Consider the following 26007-nt stretch of genomic DNA (forward strand, 5'->3'; position numbering starts at 1 on the left):
TGATGGAACAACAGATGAAAGGTATAGTTACCATAACCAAATGTCATTACCTGGAGCAGTGGTGAGTGCTCGCCGATCACATGACAGGCTGCATACGCGCGGTGGCGGGGAGTGAGGATGGCGGATAGTGATGTTGAACCAGCACCCGACTGGAGTAATCGGCTGTCTAATACTGCCGAGGACACTTTCGTCGCCATGGAAGGCTTGCTGACTAACTTGAGAGCGCTGGAAGCAACGCTCTGGCAACAAGACATTTCGGAAATATCTTCCACCGAATATTGCGACAACTTCTGCCAGGTAACTAGCGTGCACGCAAAACTGAAAGGAAAAGGAACGATGTTGGCTGTATGCGCCAATATGGCCTTTAGTTGCTAACTAGGTAGAACATTTACCAGGATAAGCGAACAATCTACATTTATGCACGACTATAAGCAACGCAAAGTATAACAGAGCTGTATTACATGCCTCCAATGTGCAAAAGACAACATGCTATCGTCAGTGGTTCTAACTCTAGACAGCTAGTTAACACGTTAGCAATGTTGACATGGTTGTTCTACAAGCTTGAGGTACAGTAGCCCAGTGTTGGACTAAAGGAGCCTAACGTTACACCTTAGTCCAAGGACCTTATGTTCTGGAAGCCAAAACAACCAAATAATGCTCCATCTAAACATGAAACGGTTATCAATTGCAGTAACGTTACAGTTCTATAAACATAAATCCCTCTACATTCATATCACAAAACTATTTCACAAAGGCAAAAGACACTTACTGTACACTGTTTTGACACAGTTGCAGCCTACAGTATTTTTCTGTATTCCGTTTACATACATACCTGTGCTAATTAACTATCTTAAGTTTGTTTTCGGAAACAAGCGCTATTACATTGAAATATGGACATTTGGGAATCCTAACCCGATAAAGGTCTATCAATTTAACCTTTTGTTTACAAAAAAAATACGCGCCAATATGACAGATAAGGTCCTTAATGTTTCCAAAACCATACGGCAAGCGATGCGTGTTCAGAGCGTCGCGCGTACACGGAACCGCGCGTGCGCCATCGTGCATAAATGTATTTTGTCCACCTACACCAAAAGCGATCACGACACGCAGGTTACAATATCTAAACAAACTCTGAACCAATTACATTAATTTGTGGACAGGTCAAAAAGGGTTAAACATGTATGGAAATTTAGCCAGCTAATTTGTCCTATTTAGCTAGCTTGCTGTTGCTAGCTAATTTGTCCTGGGATATAAACATTAGGTTGTTATTTCACCTGAAATGCACAAGGTTCTCTACTCCGACAATTAATCCGCACATGAAAACGGTCAACCGAATCGTTTCTAATCATCTCTCCTACATTCCAGGCTTTTTCATCTTTAACTTATATGGTGATTGGCATCTACACTTTCATAGTATTACCACGGCAACAGTTTGTCTTTCAATCACCCACGTGGGTATAACCAATGAGGAGATGGCACCTGGGTACCTGCTTCTATAAACCAATGAGGAGATGGGAGAGGCAGGACTTGCATCGCGACCTGCGTCAGAAATAGGAATGACTTCTATTTCAGCCCGTGGCAACGCAGACGCTCGTTGGCGCAATTATTGAATAACATAGATTTCTACAATTATTTTGCAACGCTCGCACGCACTATGCGAGCGCTGTGGTCAGCCTATTATGTGTAATGCATTGGAACTGAGTCCTGATCAAGGGCTAGTCAGAGAGGGAGACGGTCAGTGCTCCAGGTTGACAATAAGGCTTGCAAAAATATTTTTGATGCTAAATCCAGTACATACAAACAAGTAGCTAGTTTATGTTGTTGCTCTTTGCAACATTTTAAATGTTTACAGTAAAAGCTGAACTGGGCTGGATGGCATCACGTTTTGTTTATCAGGGCTAGCTGGAAATCAGGCACTTGCAGGCATGCATGTGAATAGGCCTGCAGGGTTGTCACTAGTTAATACAACAGTCAGTCAAAATTGTCTATTGTAAAAATTCATGAAAACAACAATTTGATTGTTGGTCTTAGTTTAAGGTTATTGGTGTGGTTAGGTTTAACATCAGATTTGAGAAGATAAATGGTAGAAATAGGCAGGGTTTAGCATAATTATGACCGGCCTTCAGGGCAAGAGTTCTTCATTACTTATCAATTAGCTTTGTCTGACGACTCACCCTGAATGTAAATTTGAAAATGCCACCCTACAATAGTATTGCATGGTATACCGAAACTTAGGTACTTTTTCAATTCATATGTTTTACTTTTTGTACTTCTTTCAAATGTCTCATGTCGTCTACTGGTTGAGAGAGGATCAAGTCTCTCTCAGCGAAGCCGATGTCCCCTTATAGCACAAGAGCCTGCTCCACTTACTCATTGCTAGCTCTAGCCTATTCTGAGAAACCACTGCAATCACTGAGAGTCTGGGCTGCATCATCACTTATGCAGCACAGAAGTTAACACACTTGAATAATGCAACGCGGCATGTAGAAATGTTGAAACTGTTAATTACTGTTCGCAAAACAATGTCCTATACAGACTAGAACACTTTGTACAAAGCAAAAAGATACCAGTAGCTTCCTGCTTTGTGGGTTAAATTTCCTTGCTAGTTTACAGCTAACATCAATTCACTACCCTATTACATTGTTTATGTAAAATGTAACGCAAAATATTGGTGATTTCAAAGCTGATTGTCACCAAAAGCTTTATTAATTGACTTAATCTCCCCCACCTCGCATCTCTCCCAGTCAAGATCATATTTGGTCCATCCTGTACTGAATGTGTGTGTGAATGATATCATTAGTCTTAAAGAAACAGCACACTTTTATAAAAGAGGAGATTGCGTCTTCTATGCAATAGTGTTAATCAGTACAATAAAATAAGTCCCAGTTTTTTAAAGTTTTTTAAAAATCTGTAGCCCTATGAAATCAGCCTAAACAAGCTCAAAAACTCAATCCATGCACACACTGCATTTACCTATTGTGAATAGGCCTAGGCAACATTTTGATTTACCCAATTTATCAGTAGATGAGAGATTTACCGTTCGAATAAAAGATTACCATTATGATATGTGGTTAAATAATCCGTCAAATTGATTGTATGGTTGTATAATAATAAAAGATCTGTCTGGATCAAGTGCCATTCTGTGACTTTGGCTAATATGCCTTTTTTTCATTCTTTTTTTGCTGGAGGTATCGAGTATTGTGATACTAAACCTCATATCGGTATCAAAGTCAACAATTTGGTATTGTGACAACACTACCCTAGATGTTGTTTGTGTGACTTCAAAATAAGTGGCGTTGTACAAAACAAATGAATCGGCAATTGACTGGTCTTTAACCAATCAGAGTATCAAAATTGATAATGATATCTTGTAGGCCGGCTCTGGCCCAAGCCATCAGTTTCTCTGACTAATCAGAATGATCAGAATGTGTTCGCATTCTAGAAAACGTTGGAGGGAGGCAAATCCAGACTCATTGTGGAGAAGAAACGTCAGTTGGCCAGAGCGATGTGGACTGGTAGCCAGGAAATAAATAGCTTTCCTAGCTAGTGCATTTATGGTTTATTTTTACATTTTTAAAGATCTTTTCAGACTTTATTGAACAGATAGAGAGCGGGGATGACAGTGGGGAAAGATAGAGGTTGTGTCAAAGGGGCAGGCAGTAGGTCGGATTCGATCCTATTCCGACACCGCATGCAAGTATGCCGTAGACCAGTTGTTCTCAACTGGTTTTGCCTTGGGACCCAAACTGAACCAGGTTGTCCCAGTAGCGACCCAATATTCACATTGCGAAAAATAATTGCCAAAATACAATCTGGAAAACAGTTTTTAATGATATATTGATAGTAACTGTAGCAATAACAGTGGCAAGAAAAAGTATGTGAACCCTTTGGAATTATCTGGATTTCTGCATAAATTGGTCATACAATTAGAGCTGATCTTCATCTGTCACAACAACAGACAAACCCAGTCTGCTTAAACTAATAACACACAAATTAATGTATTTTTCTTTTCTATATTGAATACATAATTTAAACATTCACAGTGTAGGTTGGAAAAAGTATTTGAACCCCTAGGCCAATGACTTCTTCAAAAGCTAAAACACTCAAAAAAACTTGAGTTTGCTCTTCACAAGAAGCATTGCCTGATGTAAACCATGCCTCTAACAAAAGAGATCTCAGAAATGGTTGACTTGCATAAAGCTGGAAAGGGTTACAAAATAATCTCTAAAAGCCTTGATATTCATCAGTCCACGGTAAGACAAATAGTCTATAAATGGAGAAAGTTCAGCACTGTTGCTGAACTAGGAGTGGCCGTCCTGCAAAGATGACTGTAAGAGCACAGCACAGAATGCTCAAGAAGAATCCTAGTGTCAGCTAAAGACTTACAGAAATCTCTGGAACATGCTAACATCTCTGTTGACGAGTCTACTATACATAAAACTTGAAACAAGAATAGTGTTCATGGGAGGACACCACGGAAGAAGCCACTGCTGTCCAAAGTTCGCAAAAGAGCATCTGCATGTTCCACAGACCTTCTGGCAAAATATTCCTTGGGCAAATGAAACTACATTTGAGATGTTTGGAAGGAACACAGAACACTGTGTGTGGAGAAAAAAAAGGCACAACACACCAACATCCCAACTGTAAAGTATGGTGGAGGGAGCATCATGCTTTGGAGCTGTTTTGCTGCCTCAGGGCCTGGACAGCTTGCTATCATCAACGGAAAAATGAATTCCCAAGTTTATCAAGACACTTTGCAGGAGAATGTAAGGCTATCTGTCCGCCAATTGAAGCTCAACAGAAGTTGGGTGATGCAACAGGACAATGACCCAAAACACAGAAGTAAATCAACAACAGAATGGCTTCAACAGAAGAAAATATGCCTTCTGGAGTGACCCAGTTAGTCCTGACCTCAACCCGATGATCACGAGAGCGATTCACACCAGGCATCCCAAGAATATTGCTGAACTGAAACTGTTTTGGAAAAAGGAAAGGTCCTAAATTCCTCCTGACTGTCCTGACCTCATTCATTGTCAATAATAAAAAGTTGCCCATGTTCTTGATGAAGAATGTTCAACTCACTAGCTTGAAACCACAAAATCCACCAAAAATAATGCTGGTGTATTTATTCACTGTAATTTTCAACCTCTCCTTGTCCCAGTCTGTAATCCTCACATGTTTTAAGCTAACCACATGCATTCCTGTTCCCAAGAACTCTGACTTCATGCCACAATGACTACCGCCCTGTAGCATGTAGTGCTTTGAGAGGCTGGTTATGGCACACATGAACTCCATCGTCACAGATGGATATAGATGGCGAAATCTCAATAGATCATTCAATCTCAATTGCACTCCACATAGGTATTCCTCTTATCTAGGTTGGTTATCTATGTGAGAATGCTGTTCTTTGACGACAGCTCAGCGTTCAACACTTGTCCCTCCAATCTCGTCACAAAGCTTATGACCCTGGGACTGAACACCTCCCTCTGCAACTGGATCCTAGATTTCCTGACGGGCCAACCCCAGGTGGTGATGGTATACAACAACTGTCTGACCTCCAACCTCAACACGGGGCCCCACAGGGGTGTGTACTTAGTCCGCTCCTGTGACTCCCTGTTTACCCACAACTCCGTGGCCACGCACAACTCAAACGCCATCATCAAGTTTGATGACGACACGCCGGTGGTAGGCTTGATAACCGGCGACGATGAGACAGCCTGCAGGGAGGAGGTCAGTGACTTGAGAGTGTGGGGCCTGAACAACAACCTCTCCCTCAACATCAGTAAGACCAAGGAGCTGATTGTAAACTACAGGAAAGGGGGAGTGATCACACCCCCATCCACATCAATGGGGCTGCAGTGGAGCGGGTCGAGAGCTTCAAGTTCCTCTGTGTCCAAATCACTAAGAACTTAAAATGCTCCACACTTGTAAAGAAGGCACGACTGCCCCTTTTCTCCCTCAGGAGGTTGAAAAGGTTTGGCATAAGCCCTCAAATCCTCAGTTCAACAGCTGCACCATTGAGAGCATATTGACTGGTTGCATCACTGCTCGGTATGGCAATAGCACCGCCCTCAATCGCATGGCGCTACAGAGGGTGGTGCGCACAGCCCAATACATCACTGGTGCCGAGCTCCCTGCCATCCAGGACCTATCATGCGGTGTGAAAGGAAGGCCCGGGAAAATAGTTAGATTCTAACCACCCAAGCCATAGACTTCTTTCTGCTTCCGCACAGCAAGTGCTACCGGTGCATCAAGTCTGACACCAACAGGCTCCTGAACAGCTTCTTTTCCCATGCCATAGGACTGCTAAATAACTAATGAAATGCCTAAACAGACTGAGTTGGCCTCTGTATTTTATTCTTATTTTTGCAATGTCTCTATACATACACAGTGCCCTACACACTATGCACCACAGGAGGTTGGTGGTACCTTAATTGGGGAGGACGGGCTCGTGGTAATGGCGGGAGTGGAACTCTGATACTCCAACACGCATACTAACACTCACTCCATCATCTGCTCACACAATAATATGCACATACACTACCGGTCAATAGTTTTAGAACACCTACTCAAGAGTTTCTTTATTTTTACTATTTTCTACATTGTAGAATAATAGTGAAGACATCAAAACTATGAAATAACACATGGAGTCATGTACTAACCAAAAAGTGAAACAAATCTAAATATATTTGAGATTTTTCAAATAGCCACCCTTTGCCTTGATGACAGCTTTCCACACACTCGGCATTCTCTCAACCAGCTTCACCTGGAATGCTTTTCCAACAGTCTTGAAGGAGTTCCCACATATGCTGAGCACTTGTTGGCTGCTTTTCCTTCACTCTGCGGTCTGACTCATCCCAAACCATCTCAATTTGGTTGAGGTTTGGAGATTGTGGAGGCCAGGATTTCACTCCTCCAATGGTATTTGCACTCACAGGATTCTGTGGGAACGTGCTTCCCCGGAGAAAGACACGGATAAGGTGTGTTTGACCCCTGTGATAGCCCACAGATGGTCAGCCATCCAAACAATGTCATAAATCGTGATTGAGTCATCACGCTGGGCCTCGGTGCCTGCAAGTCATCAGTCGCCAGTATCACCTTCTCTCATTCTTCCACTACAGCTGTGAAAACGACCCAACCCAATTTTGACATGGGGTAAACTGAGAGGAACTGGGTCTACAACACACCCATGTTTAGAATTTATAATTAAGTAAACTTTCCATTGTCTTTTTCTCAATTTCTCCTTGCATAACGACCAACCCTACGGACAATCGGCAGAGTAAATATCTAAGTATGGCTTCCGGTGGACAATTCTGTTTTTTGCAACTAGGCCTAATTCCTAGCAACGCTAGTGTGTAAATGCTAGCATTGCTAAAAGCAGCTACCTTGGCCAAAGCTAGTGCATTTATTAGCTAAACGTTATTTATTACAACTCGCTAGCTACAGCAGGTCTTGTTTCAAAATCGAGTTGATGTAACAAGGTAATTTTACCCTATCACACTCTACAAAAACATGCCTTCTAGCTAGTTAATGTGGTTCAACCACATTTTTTTGAACACTAACATAATAAAGCAAAGTTGATGTGTACATTTGTGTCAAATGCCATACGCAAGTATACATAATCAAAGATGATCTATTATATAGATTTACATTTGCACACATTGTGTATATAGATTATCTATTATATAGATCTACATTTATACACACTGCATATATATTTTTCGATTGCGTTATTGACTGTACGTTTGTTTATCCCATGTTTAACTGTGTTGTTTGTGTCGCTTTGCTTTATCTTGGCCAGGTCGCAGTTGTAAATGAGAACGTGTCCTCAACTGGCCTTCCTGGTTAAATAAAGATGAAATATATATTGACACGATAGTCGACTGACTGCTCTAACAATGGAAATAAATGTCTGCAAAGGTGGAAGACAGGCGGGAGGAGGTGAGATCAGCTGGGAACATTCTAGCCAATGACAGGGCAGATACGCGTGTGAACAAGACACAACTCTGATATAAAAATCGTTTTTCTGAAAGTTTCCAGAATTCCACGTACAGTGCTTTCAGAAAGTATTCAGACCCCTTGACTATCCACATTTTGTTACATTCCAGCCTTATTCTAAAACAGATTAAATTGTTTTTTTCCCTCATAAATCTACACACAATAACCCATAATGACAAAGCAAAAATAGTTTTTTTAAATTTATTTGTATTTTTAGCTAATTTATAAAAATAAAAAACTGATATCACATTAGTTTTCAGATACTTTACTCAGTACTTTCCTGATGCACCTTTGGCAGTGATTACAGTTTCATAGCGTCAGACCCAAGATTGGCACACCTGTATTTGGGGAGTTTCTCCCATTCTTCTCTGCAGATCCTCTCAAGCTCTGTCAGCGTTGCTGCAGAGCTTTTTTCAGTCTCTCCAGAGATGTTAAATCGGGTTCAAGTCCAGGCTCTGACTGGGCCACTCAAGGACATTCAGAGACTTGTGTGCTTAGGGTCGTTGTCCTGTTGGAAGGTGCTCTTGAGCAGGTTTTATAAAGGATCTCTTTGATCTTTGCTCTGTTCATCTTTCCCTCAATCCTGACTAGTCTCCCAGTCCCTGCCGCTGAAAAACATCCCCACAGCATAATGCTGCCACCATCATGCTTCATTGTTGTGATTGGCCAGGTGATGAGCGGTGTCTGGTTTCCTCCAGATGTGATGCTTGGCATTCAGGCCAAAGAGTTCAATCTTGGTTTCATCAGAACAGAGAATTTTGTTTCTCATGGTCTGAGAGTCCTTTTAGGAGCCTTTTGGCAAACTCCAAGCAGGCTGTCATGGGCCTTCAACTGAGGAGTGGCTTCTGTCTGGCCACTCTACTCTACCATGGTTGTCTGTCTGGAAGGTTCTCCCATCTCCACAGAGGAACTCTGGCACTCTGTCAGTGAACATTGTGTTCTTGGTCACCTCCCTGACCAAGGCCCTTCTCCCCCGATTGCTTAGTTTGCCCGGGAAGCCAGCTCTTGGTGGTTCCAAACTTCTTCTATTTAAGAATGAGGGAGGCCACTGTGTTCTTGGGGACCTTCAATGCTGCAGAAATGTGTTGGTACCCTTCCCCAGATTTGTGCCTCGACACAATCCTGTCTCGGAGCTCTAAGGACAATTACTTCAACCTTATTGGTTGTTTTTTGCTCTGACATATGCACTGTCAACTGTGGGACCTTACATAGACAGGTGTGTGCCTTTCCAAATCATGTCCAATCAATTGAATTTACCACAGGTGGACTCTTAAGTATTAGAAACATCTCAATGGAAACAGGATGCACCTGAGCTCAATTTCGAGTCTCATAGCAAAGGGTCTGAATAGTTATGTAAATAAGGTATTTCTGTTTTTTATTTTTAACAAAGTTGCAAAAAAATTCTAAACTTGTTTTCGCTTTGTCATTATGGGGTATTGTGTGTAGATTGATAAGGGTAAAAAAAACAATTGAAGCGATTTTAGAATAAGGCTGTAACGTACCAAAATCTGAAAAAAGTGAAGGGATCTGAATACTTTTTTGAACGCACTGTATATCGGTACATTTCTCCCAACCTAAAAATGACAAAATAAGCCTCACTTAGCAAAATAGCTATTACATTTTTTGTTGACCAAATTTGACACTCATAGACGTCCCATACAAAAAAATTGTTGTCTGCTTATCGCTGTATTGTTGCGATTTTGGTTAATCCTCTTGCTTCGCCTCTTCCTTTCTGACATAATTCGGAAATCAGGACTGTTTTTTTTTTTTTTTCTACAGAAATTGTAGTATCATAGTTTGCTATGCTTTTTCCTCTATTTTGGCAAGATTGTGAGACCATTGTAACAAAAAAGATAACCCTAAACTGGGTTCAGTATGGCTGCTGAACCATTAATTGGAAAGTAATTGAGTGTTAAGCTAGCTGTAGCTGTTGGCTAAGTCGTTATGTTTATAAAAAAAAAATTAAAAGAAGTTTTATAACTAACTTGTCATTGGAAGTGTTTTTTTTTTTACCTCTTTCCTCCATGACTGTCTTTGCAGGCACTGATGCACTATGCTGGGAGCAGGAATTCTGTGGAGCATGGTCTTCCCCTTCTGGAGGTCTACTGCCTGTCCATCAACTGCTTCGCTGCTGCTAGGCCACACCTCACCGCAGACTCTGATAATGTGGCCCTCGTGTTAAAGAGACTGGCATTGTGAGTCAACTCAAAGAGTAATAATGTGTTTGAAACTGTTATGGTTGTACTAACATATAAAAAAAATAATTAACCTGAGCAGTACCACACTTTCTGCTGTGTGCTGCAATAAATAGCCTTCTTTTTTTTAAAGGCATGTCTTCTTCATTTTTTGTGTGCTGCATGTTAGAAATGGATAACATTGTGTCATGAAGTTTCACAAGTTGTCACTTGTCCCTCATTGTGTCCTTTTTGTTATTTTGCTTTCAGGAGCTGTTTTGAACTGTTGCTGTCTGTGCCTGAAAATGAAATCCCTTATGAGGCCTGGGTTCAATTTTACCGTTCTGTTCAGGTAAAGGATGGTGTCTGTTTGATTAAAAAGTAAATGTGTTGAGAGCACATTAGCCAAATCAAATCAAATCAAATTGTATTTGTCACATACACATGGTTAGCAGATGTTAATGTGAGTGTAGCGAAATGCTTGTGCTTCTAGTTCCGACAATGCAGTAATAACCAACGAGTAATCTAGCTAACAATTCCAAAACTACTACCTTATAGTGTAAGGGTGTAAGGGGATAAGTGTAAGGGGATAAAGAATATGTACATAAAGATATATGAGTGAGTGATGGTACAGAGCGGCATAGGCAAGATCCAGTAGATGGTATTGAGTGCAGTATATACATATGAGATGAGTATGTAAACAAAGTGGCATAGTTAAAGTGGCTAGTGATACATGTATTACATAAAGATGCAGTAGATTATATAGAGTACAGTATATACATATACATATGAGATGAATCATGTAGGGTATGTAAACATTATATTAGGTAGCATTGTTTAAAGTGGCTAGTGATATATTTTACATCATTTCCCATCAATTCCCATTATTAAAGTGGCTGGAGTTGAGTCAGTGTGTTGGCAGCAGCCACTCAATGTTAGTGGTGGCTGTTTAACAGTCTGATGGCCTTGAGATAGAAGCTGTTTTTCAGTCTCTCGGTCCCAGCTTTGATGCACCTGTACTGACCTCGCCTTCTGGATGATAGCGTGGTGAACAGGCAGTGGCTCGGGTGGTTGTTGTCCTTGATGATCATGGTGGTGACATTTGTGGCCCGACCCCTTTCTTTGTGTGTGTTCTCACGGGTTTTGCAGGTGGCCCATGATGCCTTGATGGAGTATGGGAGCACAGACCTGCAAGCCTTGCTCCAGATCACAGGAGAGGGGGGAGCGTGGAGTAACCCTGTCCTTGGCGCCCTTCTCACCGGTCGCCCCACAAACATAGAGGAAGGTCAGTATCACCACCTTACTGCATTGACATGGTAATGCTGCACAAAGAAGCAGCAGTGACTAATAAGGCTAATCTTGTGATTTTTGAAGTATTTGAAGCTACTGCTGCTCTGTCATTCTCCTTCAGTTGAGGCGTACATCGCCTTGGAGGGGGAGGGCTTCATGGAGATGCGTGTCAAACACCTGGAGAAAGTGGGGGAGGTGGCGAAGGCTGTTGTGCTGGCTAAGTCCTGTGCCGAATGCCACCTTGTCTCCAACCAAACCACCTTCCGGCAGACCTACGTCTCTCTCCTCTGCCACCTGCTGCCCGGTGAGGAGGCCATCATGGAGGTCTGTCAGTGTGTTGTTGTGAGAACAGCATCATTTGTCTTTTAGCTCGGCTCAGTTATGTTATTTATACTGCTATTTAAATAGCGTTCAGAGAAAGCTGTTATGAAAGAAAATGTGATGGCATAGTGAATCTGACAGTTGTGTGTTGGGCAATCTTCACAAGTAGAGTATGAACTCATTCGCCCTTGAGATGTAAGTGATATGGTCCACAAAACTGTAGTTCTATACATGATTTGGCCTTTATTATTTATCCCACAGATATCCAGACTGGACTGTAAGGATGTGCTGGATATTACATGCAGTTTGGAGACTGAGGGGGAGGAAAACACGGCCTTCATCCTGTGTACCACCTTCCTAACTCAACAGCTGCAGCAGCAAAGCCTGTACTGTTCCTGGTGTGTTTTTAGTAGTCAATGTCAAATCTTCGGAAGCATATGGATAAATTGAAGTGAAAGCATGTTAGGCGCAAACAATGATCTTATTTGCAGAGGGACCCTGAATAATCTTAGCCCAATCTTAGTTCTGGGCTGGTGTGTAGCTTTGGGGTCTTTCTAATGTATATTTCTCTATGCGGCTTCATTTCTAGGGAGCTCACACTGCTGTGGAGTAAGCTTCAGAGAAGGATTGACCCATCTTTGGAATCACTGCTGGAGCGTTGCCTGCAGCTAGGCGCCATTGCTAAGACCGTTTACCATCTGCTCTTCCTTGTGCACGTCATTCGGACAGAGGTAGAAAAATACAGCTTTTTCTCCCTCTCATTTTGAATGTCATTGCAATAAATTGTTAAGCGGTTTTGAATTGTTATTTTAGTTAAATATTTGTTTTGAAAATAAATTTACATTTGTAGGCCACTGATTTCCCCCATTTCTTCTACAGGCAGAGGTGCTTGGTCTGGCTTCGTCTGTGGAGTTATGTGTTAAAGCACTACAGCTCCCAGACCAAGAGGACACAGAGACGAGGATTTCTGTGTGCAAGACTGTAGCCTGCCTCCTACCAGACGATCTTGAGGTGTTGCGTGCTTGCCAGCTGACAGAGTTTCTTTTAGGCCTCTCTCATGTGGCCTTCAGCTCCCTTGAAGAGCTCTCTCTGCAGACCGATCAGAAGTATGACCAGGAAAATTCCATCATCCCCAACTCTCTGCGGTGTGAACTACTCCTGGCACTTAAAGCCCACTGGCCTTTCGACCCTGAATTCTGGGACTGGAAAACACTCAAGCATCAGTGCATCAGGCTGCTGGGGCTTGACCCTGAGCCAGATGAAGATGAGGATGAGGGGGGACAGGAGATTAGTCTTGGGCAGGATGTAAAGGAGGAGGTGGAGAGGGGGTTTGTTGATATGCCAAGAGAATACTTAAATCGGACAATTGTTGGCATTGATGGTCATAATAAAGATGAGGAAAATGAGTGGGACAGTAAACCACCTTTGAAGCCAGATGTTGAGCAGGGCTCACTTCAGAAGAAATACAAGTTCCTCTGCAAGATTTGTAAGAAAAGCGTTACTGAAACGCGAATCCTTCTTCACTCTAAGAGGCATGAAAACAACGGTGTTTTCACCTGCCCTGTCTGCCTGAAGAAGTTTAAAAGCAGAAAAGATTTTATCCCACATACTAAACTACACCTTCGAATGCCACCCAGAAGCACTCGGCAAAAGAGAAAGGACAAAAAGAGGATTGATTGGGATAAGGAAATGGAGGAGGACAACTTGGAGACTGTTGAGATTGCTCTTGATCCATCCTTAATGCTGTACTACCAGTCCACACATGATCCTGATGTTTTGGAGCACATTTTAGAACAAGCTTCATCTGCCCCCAGGTACCCTGGACTTGAAGATAACGTCACATTTGATTACATTAACTTGCATTTTGAATTGCAGAATCATGACATATATACATGCCCTGCCACTCACTGTACAAAGACTTTTAAGCATTCCAAGTACTTGGGTGTGCATTTAAAATCTGAATACCACGTTGGGGACCAGAACGTGAAACATTATTTTGAAATGAAAGACCGTAGGGAAAAGTGCACTTACTGCCGGCGACACTTCATGTCTGCCTATCACCACCGAAGACATCAGCGTTTGCACTACGGTGACCTGCCTTACATTTGTATGGTCACAGGTTGTGGTGCTCGTTTCAGCACCTCCAATAAGCTTGTTGCACATAAGCATAGCCATGGCTATCAAGTTAGCTACCAGTGTGAGCTCAAAGGATGTCGTCTTTCTTTCTCTGACTTGGGGCAGGTATACCACCATGAAGCACAGCACTTTCGTGATGCTGCATACAGCTGCACAAGCCTTGAATGCAAGAAGTTCTACTTTTCTAAAAAGGAATTCAGCAGGCATTTAGCCACACACGGCATTACCTTCTCTGAGGAAGACTTTGAGGCACAGAGGAAGGCCAAAATAAAACATCTTGATTCCATAACTGAGGACATAGCCAGACCCAAAAAGTATTGTAAAAGAAAGACTGCACTGGAGGAGGTAGTCAGTGGGGGAAACAATGCTACTTCCTATACATGCAGTGCGTCCTCGTCACATGTGTCGAGCTGCAAGGAGCTCAAAGGCACAATGACCTCGGTTGCTGTGTGCTTTGATGGAAAAAAGTTCACTTGTGGTTTTGAGAGGTGTGGATTGACCTTCTCCAAAGCCAGAGATGTTCACAAGCACCTGAGGTGTATTCATCCAGAGCACTTCAAGGCAGAGAATAAGGAACTCAGTCTTGACAAAGAAGTGGGCTTGAAATCTAAAGGTCTAAAGGTCAAAACAGAGCAGGACAATGATGACCAGAACAAACATGAACATGCAGCTTGTCTGCTAATGAAGGGATCAAACCAGGGAAATGCTTGCCCTTCCCTTACCAAGAACACCACAACATCTCCATCATGCCTTGCCAATGATGATGCCCATTTGAGAGAGATTTTGATTGGGCTTAGCCAGCTTAGTCTGACTCCCTCCAACTCTACAAATGGATATACTGAGCCCTCCCACCCAATGTCAGGGTCCACCACATCAAATATATCCTGCCATCAGGGTGTTGGAACCAGGTCCCCAATTGTATTATTGCAAAAGAGAGCTCCACCCGCTGTTGGTGAGAGGAGGAAATTGACATCAAACGTTGAACCATCTGTTGCCCACAGTCTACCCTCAGAGCAACACTTAGAGTCAGACCAGATCAGCCCTTATGTTTTGCAAGCTTCTACTAAACCATACTTATGTGAGCTTAATGGCTGCAATTTTAGATGTGTGATTAGCACTACCCTAAGGCGCCACTACATGAACAAGCATCATTTCTCAGAGGAGAAGGTGAAAGGAATGAAGATCCTCAAGTCACTGACATTTAAGTGCCACCTCTGCTTCAAATGCCATAGAGAGAAGACCGACTTGAGGGTTCATTATCTTCAGACTCATAGACTTAGCGAGGCAGTTGTGGAGAAAATGAGCTGGTCTAAAAAGTGGGTTCAGGGTAAACGCCCAGAACCCACCAAGCCCACAGTCTCGTTTATACAAAATTCTCAGACCCTCACCTGGCAACACCCCTCCTGGCAGCAGAAGTACCTAAAAAAGAAAATAATGTGGAGGCGACAAAACGTTGTACAATTTGCTAAGTCTGGAGACAAGAGTACGAAATGGAGTCACGCGCCATCTTCTGTGCAGGATCAGTTTGAGGAGGAAAGTGAGGATGGAGATATGCAAAGGGGCAGGGGCAGCATTTATATGTGCAAGCACAAGGACTGTGGTATGCTTTTTTGTCACACCTACAGTCTTTATCTCCACAAGAAGAAGCATCATTCACAGGTGATGGGATGTCCTTCCATGCTTTCAGAAGACCCAGTTTTACAGAAGTTTAGGTGCAGCTACGCCAACTGTAATGCCTCTTACCTCCTGAACAGTAGCCTGGTGCGTCACTTGGAGAGTGAGCATCCTTACCAGGTGAACCGTAACCTAAAGCATCACAGAAAGAGTTATCCTTACCAGGCGACCATGTACTGCAAGTATGAGGGCTGTACACAAGTGTTCACCCAAAGCAGTAGTCTGAAAAAACATGTACTCTCTAGCCACCTCAATTACTATGATTCACTTGTATTTCGTCTCCAGAATACTCACAATGACACTTCAGTCACTGGTTGCCAAAAAAAGTTTATCTTCACATCCTCTACGCCACAAAAAGATGCAACCAAACTACCTCTCGGGCAATCTCTGAGACACTGCCCAAAGTCTCCCGAAGATGTTAAGGCTAAAGAAACTAGTGAAGAGCATGACGAAGATGATGGTGAAATGTTGAATGTTGACCAAAGTATTGTAGAGTCCAAATCAAAACACAAGTTTGAAGATATGGTGTTCCGTTCCCATGAGGAGGCCTTGCAGATGTGCCAAGATCGCTGTCAACGTGAAGCGTACCCATGCATGGTGCAGGGTTGTGATTCTGTAGTCAAATTTATACGTAGTATGCGACGTCACTATTTAAAATGCCACAAATTAACCAATCGGGCTTTCAAATTGAATGAGGATAAGCTTGTGTTTAGAGCAGAGCAACTGGAGGAGCTGATACAGAGGAATACTGTATTGTCTGTGTGGCCTGATATGACGAGGGCACCTAACGGAGTTCTGAAGATGGAGTATCAAGCAGAGCCAGAGAACCCTGGTGGTCCATCTGTGCCTATGAGTCTGCACTCCATCAAAGCAGAAACACTGGATGACTATGACCCACTGGGGTTCAAAGAGGAGCCAACTGCTGAGAGGAATGTTTTGGTCGGTGCAGATGACTTGCTTTATGGAGAACCTTGTGGGCACACGGAGGACCCTGCTACTCAGAACAGCCACAGCCAAGAGGCGAGGCCAAGGCGAAGATCCTCAAACCCACCGGCTCTTGATCTCTCTCCCCCATCCTCCCTCAGATTCTGTGTTGATGAGAGCTTCTTGGACAGTTCAGGCAAAGATGGTGGCAAACCAACAAACATTTCTGTGCCCTTGCCCTCCCCTCAAGCCCGCCAGCCACTTAAACGTAAGAACGAGCTCCCTGAGCACCCTCTCATTTTAAAGGACACCCAGCCTCAAAGCCCCACCCCTCGCACATTTGACCTGGCTACTTACAGACCTATGGGATTCGAGTCATCTTTCCTGAAGTTCATACAGGAGAACTCCAAGGATAAGGATGCTGAGAGGCCCCAGGCTTCACACTGCAACAACCCCCGGCCTGATCCACCCGTGGTGTCAGCTCGGCGGCGGGATTCCTACAGACGTAGCTGTTTTGTAAAGGAGAACAGCCAGGTGGGACTCACTACTACCTGTAGCAGGCTGGCTCATTCTTCCCCACTTAAGCCTCTTCCCAGGACAGGGGAATACACATCAGTCCAGAACTTACACGTCATCTTAGAAAAGGCTCTTACAGGTTGTGGTGACCTAGCCATTAAACAGCTGCAGCACCAAAGGCCTGTAGTGGTTCTTGAGAGACCAAGGTTTTTCACTTCCTTGCTTGACCTCTTCCCCACAAAAACGAATGATAAGCTACTTCTCGAAGGTTTGTAGAACTGAGCACTTTTGTGTCCAATATGAAGACTGTTTTTTTCTAATGTTATTACTACTCTGATATTATCAGTATCTTTTAAGTTGCCAAACTGAGCAGCTCAAGTTCTTTAATTTACCTACATGTTTCAACCTGTGAAAAATGGCCCCCTGATAAAAATAAAATAAAAAACTCTTCAGTCTTTATTACATTTCTGTCAGATGATGAACATTTCAATGTAAGATACACAGTGGCAAGAAAAGTATGTGAACCCTTTGGAATTACCTGGATTTAAACTCGCTTAAACTAATAACACACATTATTGTATTTTTCTTGTCTATATTTAATACTTAATTTAAACATTCACAGTGTAGGTTGGAAAAAGTATGTGAACCCCTAGCCTCTAGTGACTCCCAAACCTGCTATGTGAACCCCTAGGCTAATGACTTCTCCAAAAGCTAATTGGAGTCAGGAGTCAGCTCACCTGGAGTCCAATCAATGAGACAAGATTGTAGATTTTGGTAGAGCTGCCTTGCCCTATAAACACTCACAAAATTTGAGTTTGCTATTCACAAGAAGCATTTCCTGATGTGAACCATGCCTTGAACAAAAGAGATCTCAGATGACCTAAGATTAAGAATTGTTCGCTTGCATAAAGCTTGCAAGGGTTACCAAAGTATCTCTAAAAGCCTTGATGTTCATCAGTCCATGGTAAGACAAATTGTCTATAAATGGAGAAAGTTAAGCACTGTTGCTACTCTCCCTAGGAGTGGCCGTCCTGCAAAGATGACTGCAAGAGCACAGCGCAGAATGCTCAATGAGGTTAAGACGAATACTAGAGTGTCAGCTAAAGACTTACAGAAATCTCTGGAACATGCTAACATCTCTGTTGATGAGTCTAAGATATGTAAAACACTAAACAAGAATGTTGTTCATGGGAGGACACCACGAAAAGAGCCATTGATGTTTTTTTAAACATTGCTGCACGTCTGAAGTTTGCAAAAGTGCACCTGGATGTTCCACAGCTCTACTGGCAAAATATTCTGTGGACAGATGAAACTGCAGTCGAGTTGTTTGGAAGGAACACAGAACACTGTGTGTGGAGAAAAAAAGGCACAGAACACCAACATCAAAACCTCATCCCAACTGTAAAGTATGGTGGAGGGACAGCTTGTTATCATTGACGGAAAAATGAATTCCCAAGTTTATCAAGACATTTTGCAGGAGAATGTTAGGCTATCGGTCCGCCAATTGAAGCTCAACAGAAGTTGGGTGACGCAACAGGACAATGACCCAAAATCAACAACAGAATGGCTTAAACTGAAGAAAATACACCTTCTGGAGTGGCCCAGTCAGAGTCCTGACCTCAACCCGATTGAGATTCTGTGGCATGATCTCGAGAGCAGTTCACACCAGACATCCCAAGAATGGGATGGTCCAAAATTCCTCCTGATTGTTTTGATCCGCAACTACAGAAAACATTTGGTTGAGGTTATTGCTGCCAAAGGAGGGTCAACCAGTTATTAAATTCAATGGTTCACATACTTTCTCCACCCTGCACTGTGAATGTTTACACGGTGTGTTCAATAAAGACATGAAAATGTATAATTGTTTGTGTTTAGTTTAATTAGTTTAAGCAGACTGTTTGTCTATTGTTGTGACCTAGCTGAAGATCAGATCAAATTTTATGACCAATTTATGCAGAAGTCCAGGTATTTCCAAAGAGTTCACATACTTTTTCTTGCCACTGTATGTATCTTCTCACTACCTAATTAACTTTTATAAAACACTCAGAAGAACAATGTAGCTCATTTGCCTATTCTAATGCTATGAATTTGTCTGAATATAGCTTTCATGGGACAGAATCCATGCCATTTTTGTCTCTGAGTATCAAGACACAATTTCTTCAGTACAGTAGGCAGACATGTAATGCTTTCTAAGAATAATAAATGTTTGAATCGACCCTTTCAAAAATATGAAATTGCATTGTGTATATTTTCCTTATTATTCCTAACATTGATTAGCCCATAAACTCTTCATAAGAAATACAGATTTGTTTCGTGAAGGTGACATAGATGGTGAAAAAATAGCAATTTTACTTTAGCTCTTGTTTGCTCCACCCCCCAGGATGTCAGAATGTCATGTTCCCATTTTCTAAATGTCCATAAAATCTCACATTCAGAATTAGTTGCAGTGTGCACTACAGTAACACAGTATTGCCATTGTATATAGGAAGATGCCAGTCAAATATCAATGGATGATTCTTATTTAAAAGTATTACCTATTTATTTAGCCTGCTAACACTTTACATTGAAAGTATATAACAAATATTTTATAGAGGCATAAATACTATATAAACTGTTAATTATTCAAATAGTTTGTTGTGCTTTATGCAACGGCAATAACGTTAGTGCAGTCATACTTTCTTGCCAAATGATATCACATTTTCCAACAATGTCTAACTGTTTATTTCAGATTTATACATTTGAAACTTCTAAATTGCTTAATATAAGGAGTAAGACCGGTGTATAGAAAAATATTGCTAAGTTACATTCTTCAAAAGAAAGGGATACATTTATTAGTTGATAATACAGAAAGTCATAGACTGGTTTCACTAGGGTTGTGAAAATGTCAGATTTGCAAAATGGGGAAGATGGAACATGGTGGTTGTACTAGTCAGACAGTCAACCCAAAGACACTGACAATACAGTACATGGTTTTGTTCTCCAATCTCACCGTACAGCTTCCTGGTAGAAAAACAGAAACACCGATGGTAATAGCTCACATTCTACTTCTGAAAAAAAGATTGCCAGCCTCTGCTGTTAGCATTGTAGATAGTGACACGGTCTCTGTAAAACATATTATATTGCTTACTGTCCATAGTGTCCCAGAAAAAAAGTGCTTTCATTGCCATGTTTTTTAAATGTTATATACTGTACACAACATAACGAGGGGTTACCTATATATTTAAAGGGGTTTTTCCAGTTTGGGTAGTTAATTCTGACTTGTCTACTCCACACAATAGTTGTCGTCACAGTCTAAGCATTATTTGAGTTAACACCGACATTGTTTCCACAAGATAATTTGATGTAGGATTTATTATTTTAACCTACCTACTCAGAGATTGAAATTTGTCCATACTGGTAGAGAAAGATCAGCTTACCTTGTTACTAGCTAGATATATTGCTGGCTGTCGTGAGATAAACTAATCTAACTAACCTAAATGTAGCTAGCATAGTCCAATGTTTGACGGCTACATACAGTGCCTTCGGAAAGTATTCACACCCATTGATTTTTTTCCACATTTTGTTACGTTACAGCTCTATTCTAAAATGTATTTAAATTAGAAATAATAGTCACATTTATATAAATATTCAGACCTTTTACTCGGTACTTTGTTGAAGAACCTTTGGCAGTGATTACAGCATCGAGTCTTCTTGAGTATGACGCTACAAGCTTGGCACACCTTTATTTGGGGAGTTTCTCCCATTCTTCTTTGCAGATCCTCTCAAACTCTGTCAGTTTGGATGGAGAGCGTTGCTGCACAGCTATTTTCAGGTGTCTCCAGAGATATTCGATCTGGTTCAAGTCCGGTTTCTGGCTGGGCTACTCAAGGACATTCAGAGACTTGTCCCAAAGCCACTACTGCGTTGTCTTGGCTGTGTGCTTAGGGTTGGTGTCCTGTTGGAAGTTTAACCTTTGCCCCAGTCTGAGGTACTGAGCACTCTGGAGCAGGTTTTCATCAAGGATCTCTCTGTACTTTGCTCCGTTCATCTTTGCCTCAATCCTGACTAGTCTCCCTGCCGCTGAAAAACATCCCCACAGCGTGATGCTGCCACTACCATGCTTCACCGTAGGGATGGTGCCAGGTTTCCTCCAGATGTGACGCTTGGCATTCAGGGCAAAGAGTCTTGGTTTCATCAGACTAGAGAATCTTGTTCCTTGTGGTCTGAGCCTTTTGGCAAACTCCAAGAGGGCTGTCATGTGCCTTTTACTAAGGAGTGGCTTCCGCCTGTCCACTCTACCATAAAGGCCTGATTGGTGGAGTGTTGCAGAGATGGTTGTTCTTCTAGAAGGTTCTCCCATATCCACAGAGGAACTCTAGAGCTCTGTGAGAGCTTCCTAGTCATCTCCCTGACCAAGGCCCTTCTCCCCCGATTGCTCAGTTTGGCTGGGCGCCCAGCTCAAGGAAGAGTCTTGGTGGTTCCAAATATCTTCCATTTAAGAATGATGGAGGCAACTGTGTTCTTAGGGACCTTCAATGCTGCAGAATTGTTTTGGTACACTTCCCCATATCTGTGCCTTGACACAATCCTGTCTCGGAGCTCTACTAACAATTCCTTCAACCTCATGTTTTTTTTTTGCTCTGATATCCAATTGGTAGTTAGTCTTGTCCCATTGTTGCAACTCCCCTACGGACCCGGGAAAGGCATTGGTTGAGAGCCATGCGTCCTCTGAAACACGACCCTGACAAGCTGCATTGCTTCTTGAAGCAGCTGGTGACCGAAGTCAGCTTGCAGGCGCCAGGCCCGCCACAAGGAGTCACTAGAGCCCAATGGAACAAGGAAATCACGGCTGGCCAAAACCTACCCTAACCCGGATGACTCTGGGCCAACTGTGCACCGCCTCATGGGTTTCCCAGACACGGCCGGCTGGGACACAGCCTGGAATCGAACCCAGGATTTGTTTTATTCATTTCAGAATAAGGCTGTAACGTAACAAAATGTGTAAAAAGTCTAGGGGTCCGAATACTTTCTGAAGGCACTGTACATTCAAAGTTTCACCGTCATAGGATGCCAACTTTCCAGTCACTTCATAAAATGTCTGCTTTGCTTCTCTTGTCAACTGTAAGTGCTGTTATTGTGATTTGGAAACATATCGGAGCAACAATAGCTCAGCTGCGAAGTGGTAGGTCACACAAGCTCACAAAACTGGACCGCTAAAGCGTGTAGTGCGTAAAAATTGTCTGTCCTCGGGTGCAACACTCACTACCGAGTACCAAACTGCCTCTGAAAGCAACGTCAGCACAAGAACTGTTCGTCAGGAGCTTCATGAAATGGGTTTCATTGGCCGAGCAGCCGCACACAAGCCTAAAATCACCATGCACAACACCCTGCGTTGCCTGGAGTGGTGTAAAGCTCGCCATCATTGGACTCTGGAGCAGTGGAAACGCGTTCTCTGGAATGATGAAATGCGCTTCACCATCTGGCAGTCTGATGGACGAACCTGGATTTGGCGAATGGCAGTAGAACGATACCTGCCCGAATGCAGGCTGTAGTGCCAACTGAAGTTTAGTGGAGAAGGAATAATGGTCTGGGGCTGTTTTTCATGGTTCGGGCTAGATTTCACTTGACTGATGGTCACAGATACCTTAAAAAGGTAGGGGCGTGGATCAGAAAACCAGTCAGTATCTGGTGTGACCACCATTTGCCTCATGCAGCGTGACACATCTCCTTCGCATAGATTTGATCAGGCTGTTGATTGTGGCCTGTGGAATGTTGTCCCACTCTTCAATGGCTGTGCAAAGTTGCTGGTTATTGGCGAGAACTGGAACATGCTGTCGTACACGTTGATCCAGAGCATCCCGGACATGCTCAATGGGTAACATGTCTGGTGGGTATGCAGGCCATGGAAGAACTGGGACATTTTCAGCTTCCAGGAATTGTGTACAGATCCTTGCGACATGGGGCCTGAGGCGACGGATGAATGGCACGACAATCGGCCTCAGAATCGCTTCAAGGTATGTCTGCATTTAAATTATCAACAATAAAATGCATTTGTGTTCAATGTCCGTAGCTTATGCTTGCCAATACCATAACCCCACCGCCACCATGGGGCACTCTGTTCACAACGTTGACATCAGCAAACCGCTCAACCACATGACGCCGTACAAGCTGTCTGCCATCTGCACGGTACAGTTCAAACCGGGATTCATCTATGAAGAGCACACTTCTCCAGCGTTTCAGTGGTCATCGAAGGTGAGCATTTGCCCACTAAAGTCGGTTACGATGCCGAACTGCAGTCAGGTCAAGACCCTGGTGAGGACGACGAGCAGATGACTGACTGTAGATGAGCATCCCTGAGACGGTTTCTGACAGTTTGTGTAGAAATTATTTGGTTGTGCAAACCCACAGTTTCATCAACTGTCCATGTGACTGGTCTCAGATGATCCCAGTTTCAACTGTACCGGGCAGATGGCATTGTGTGTTCGAGCGGTTTGCTGATGTGAACAGATTGCCCCATGGTGGCGGTGAGGTTATGGTATTGGCAGGCATAAGCTACGGACAATGAACACAAATGCTCATATCCTTGACCTTGTCCCCGGTGTTCCCCACCCTTTTTTGTAAAAACAAAACTCACTGTTGGTAGAGGAGCCAGAGGTATCACTGTCTGTTGATAGTTGGTCTGACAGAGGGACTCTGCGTCTGTCAACGGTGTCATGACGTTGGCCTGTTGGGGGAGGTTTATGACCCCCATAAATACCTTTCCCCTTTTCCCTCTCTCTACTCTACCGATGTGACTATTGAAAATCCCTTTGTTAACCTAGAGAGTCTGGTAACATCAAAAGGTGGGAAACTGAACCATATTTCGGGATTCCAACCAGTTGAAAATTTGCGTTGGTACTTAATGAATATGATGTCAGATCAGTTGGAGTCTTGAGACATTACTACACATTATAGTTATCAGATTCTCACATGGAATTGTTGTGAAATTTAAATGTTTAAATATGCAACTATTTGTGAAAAGATTAAATGTAATTTTAGCTTCTTAAATGAGAGAACGGTTTGTCATAGAGAAACTCTGCTCACTCAGAGGCCCCGCCCAAGTGAACAGACACTGGTTGTAAACTATGAAACACGCCCTTCTTTCACCACTATATAAACCCGTTGACGAAAATTCAACTTCCTGTTGTGAGGACGACGGTCCTACGTTAAAAGGGCTCCGATAATAACCTAACGAAATTAGTCACCTTCACATCGAACACAATGCTGTCGACACAGCGAAAGGATGAATTTTGACTGTACCAGCCAGAATATAGCACAAGCTTAAAAGTATGGCAACTTGGTATGAACTTTGAGTTAGCAGCAGCCGCTGTAAACGTGGGCTAGGAAAGGACGGACGACGTACCCAGTCTAACACAACGATACTACAACGTACCAATTTACCACCAGAGACATTCTTCAGAGGACAAGAGATCCCTGCTGTGCAACCCGGCCTTTCATCTATGACCAATCTATTGAAGCGCAGCTCAGAGTAAATGTTTATTGCATTTTCCTTTTTCCAAATGGGTGGTTATTTAGAATGCATAAGATTCTGTATTTACGGTAGCATAGCTCCTCCCTTTGTTACTCAGTCTTCCCGCTCTTTCATTCAAAACCCAACCCCCTTTCTTTGTGTAACCAGTCGTCATATCTTTTCCGTCCGCTAGGGACATTTTCCTTTGACATAATTTGTAATCAATGTATGAACCATTCTGTGTGATTATTTAATAAATAAATAATTAAACCAAATTTTGTATTGCTGATTCAACTTGTTAGCCAGGGTTCGTGAAGATAAATTCTTGGTTACAACTTTCAGATGAGACTGAATAAGGCGACGATTAAATATTGACTGCTATTGAGGTAACCAGGTCTTTAAGAGTTTATTCGAAAGATAACATTCTTTCGTGTTGCCCCAACTTTGTAGTTAATTACATTTACCTGATTAGCTTAATCAGGTAATATTAATTGCATAGAAAGGATTTTATATAATAGCATGTCTTATCACTTAATCCGGCATTGCCAAAGACACGACAACGGCTTGTCTCTTCCTGTTTTGTGGTTTCTTGTGCTCAGGATCTCGCCAGAGATATTAGTTTGTTCTTTTCTTCCAAATCGTGTTTATACTTCATTTTCCTCTCCCTCAGTTCAGTCGTAATCTTGGTCTGAAGGTCAGTGTTACTCTTAATGAGATCATCCAGTTTGACAGGATCATTAAGCTCGTTTCGCAGAGCTTGCTGTGAATTGCCAAAGAAGGTTTCAATCTCTGTATTTGTATTTATTATGGATCCCCTAGGCAGCAGCTACTCTTCCTGGGATCCAGCAAAATTAAGGCAGCTAAACAATTTAAAAAACATTACAATACATTCACAGATTTCACATCACATTGTCTGCCCTCAGGCCCCTACTCCACCACTACCACATATCTACAATACTAAATCCATGTGCATGTATTTGTATGTTATTGTGTGTGTGTGTATGTCTGTAATATCCATTTTGAGTTGTTCAATGATCAAAGTCCAGTGAACATTTGTTAAGTATAGCACACCATCATTTACAAAACTGTTCAGTGCGTTGTCCAAGTGAAGGCTCTTTTTGCCAACGTAGTCCACATGAAATAACTCAATTTCGAACATACTAACTTAGTGACGATGTGCAGGTGTGTTGTCGTTCTTTGACGAACAGTCTTAGAATTCATTAAAAAGATTTTCCCAGGTGCCTTCTGGCCGATGAAATAAAGACAATTTCGGTGAGAGACTAGACTAACAGGGGAAATGCATGAACTAATAGTACTGGTAGATAGCAATAAACAGTACTAAAGAGATACAAAACAAGTCAGAGGAAAAACAAAAAGAACTGGAGGAACTTATTCAAGAACAATCCAATGTAATCTATTACAAAAATAAAGCAAACTGGGTGGAATATGGAGAAAAATGCATCAAATTCTTTCTGAATCTCCAAC

General features: G+C 42.5%; 1 protein-coding gene across 1 annotated transcript; it reads left to right on the forward strand.

Moving 5' to 3' along the window:
- The first annotated feature begins 57 nt into the window (after window positions 1-57).
- LOC109903857 (zinc finger protein Rlf-like) lies at window positions 58-19582 on the forward strand. Its single transcript, XM_020500854.2, has 8 exons — window positions 58-297; window positions 10039-10193; window positions 10443-10524; window positions 11322-11457; window positions 11584-11786; window positions 12045-12181; window positions 12373-12514; window positions 12663-19582. Exons 1-8 carry the CDS (start codon window positions 118-120, stop codon window positions 17307-17309), a joined length of 5682 nt encoding a protein of 1893 aa, XP_020356443.1. The 5' UTR covers window positions 58-117; the 3' UTR covers window positions 17310-19582.
- Window positions 19583-26007: the final 6425 nt, after the last annotated feature.

Source organism: Oncorhynchus kisutch, linkage group LG14 (genome assembly GCF_002021735.2).
Source record: "Oncorhynchus kisutch isolate 150728-3 linkage group LG14, Okis_V2, whole genome shotgun sequence".
Taxonomy (NCBI): domain Eukaryota; kingdom Metazoa; phylum Chordata; class Actinopteri; order Salmoniformes; family Salmonidae; genus Oncorhynchus; species Oncorhynchus kisutch.

Coding starts and splice junctions, on each gene's coding strand:
- LOC109903857 (XM_020500854.2), top strand. CDS start 118: ATGGCGGATAGTGATGTTGAACCAGCACCCGACTGGAGTAATCGGCTG. Junction 10,525..11,321: donor AATTTTACCGTTCTGTTCAG/GTAAAGGATGGT, acceptor CGGGTTTTGCAG/GTGGCCCATGATGCCTTGAT. Junction 11,458..11,583: donor CCCCACAAACATAGAGGAAG/GTCAGTATCACC, acceptor ATTCTCCTTCAG/TTGAGGCGTACATCGCCTTG.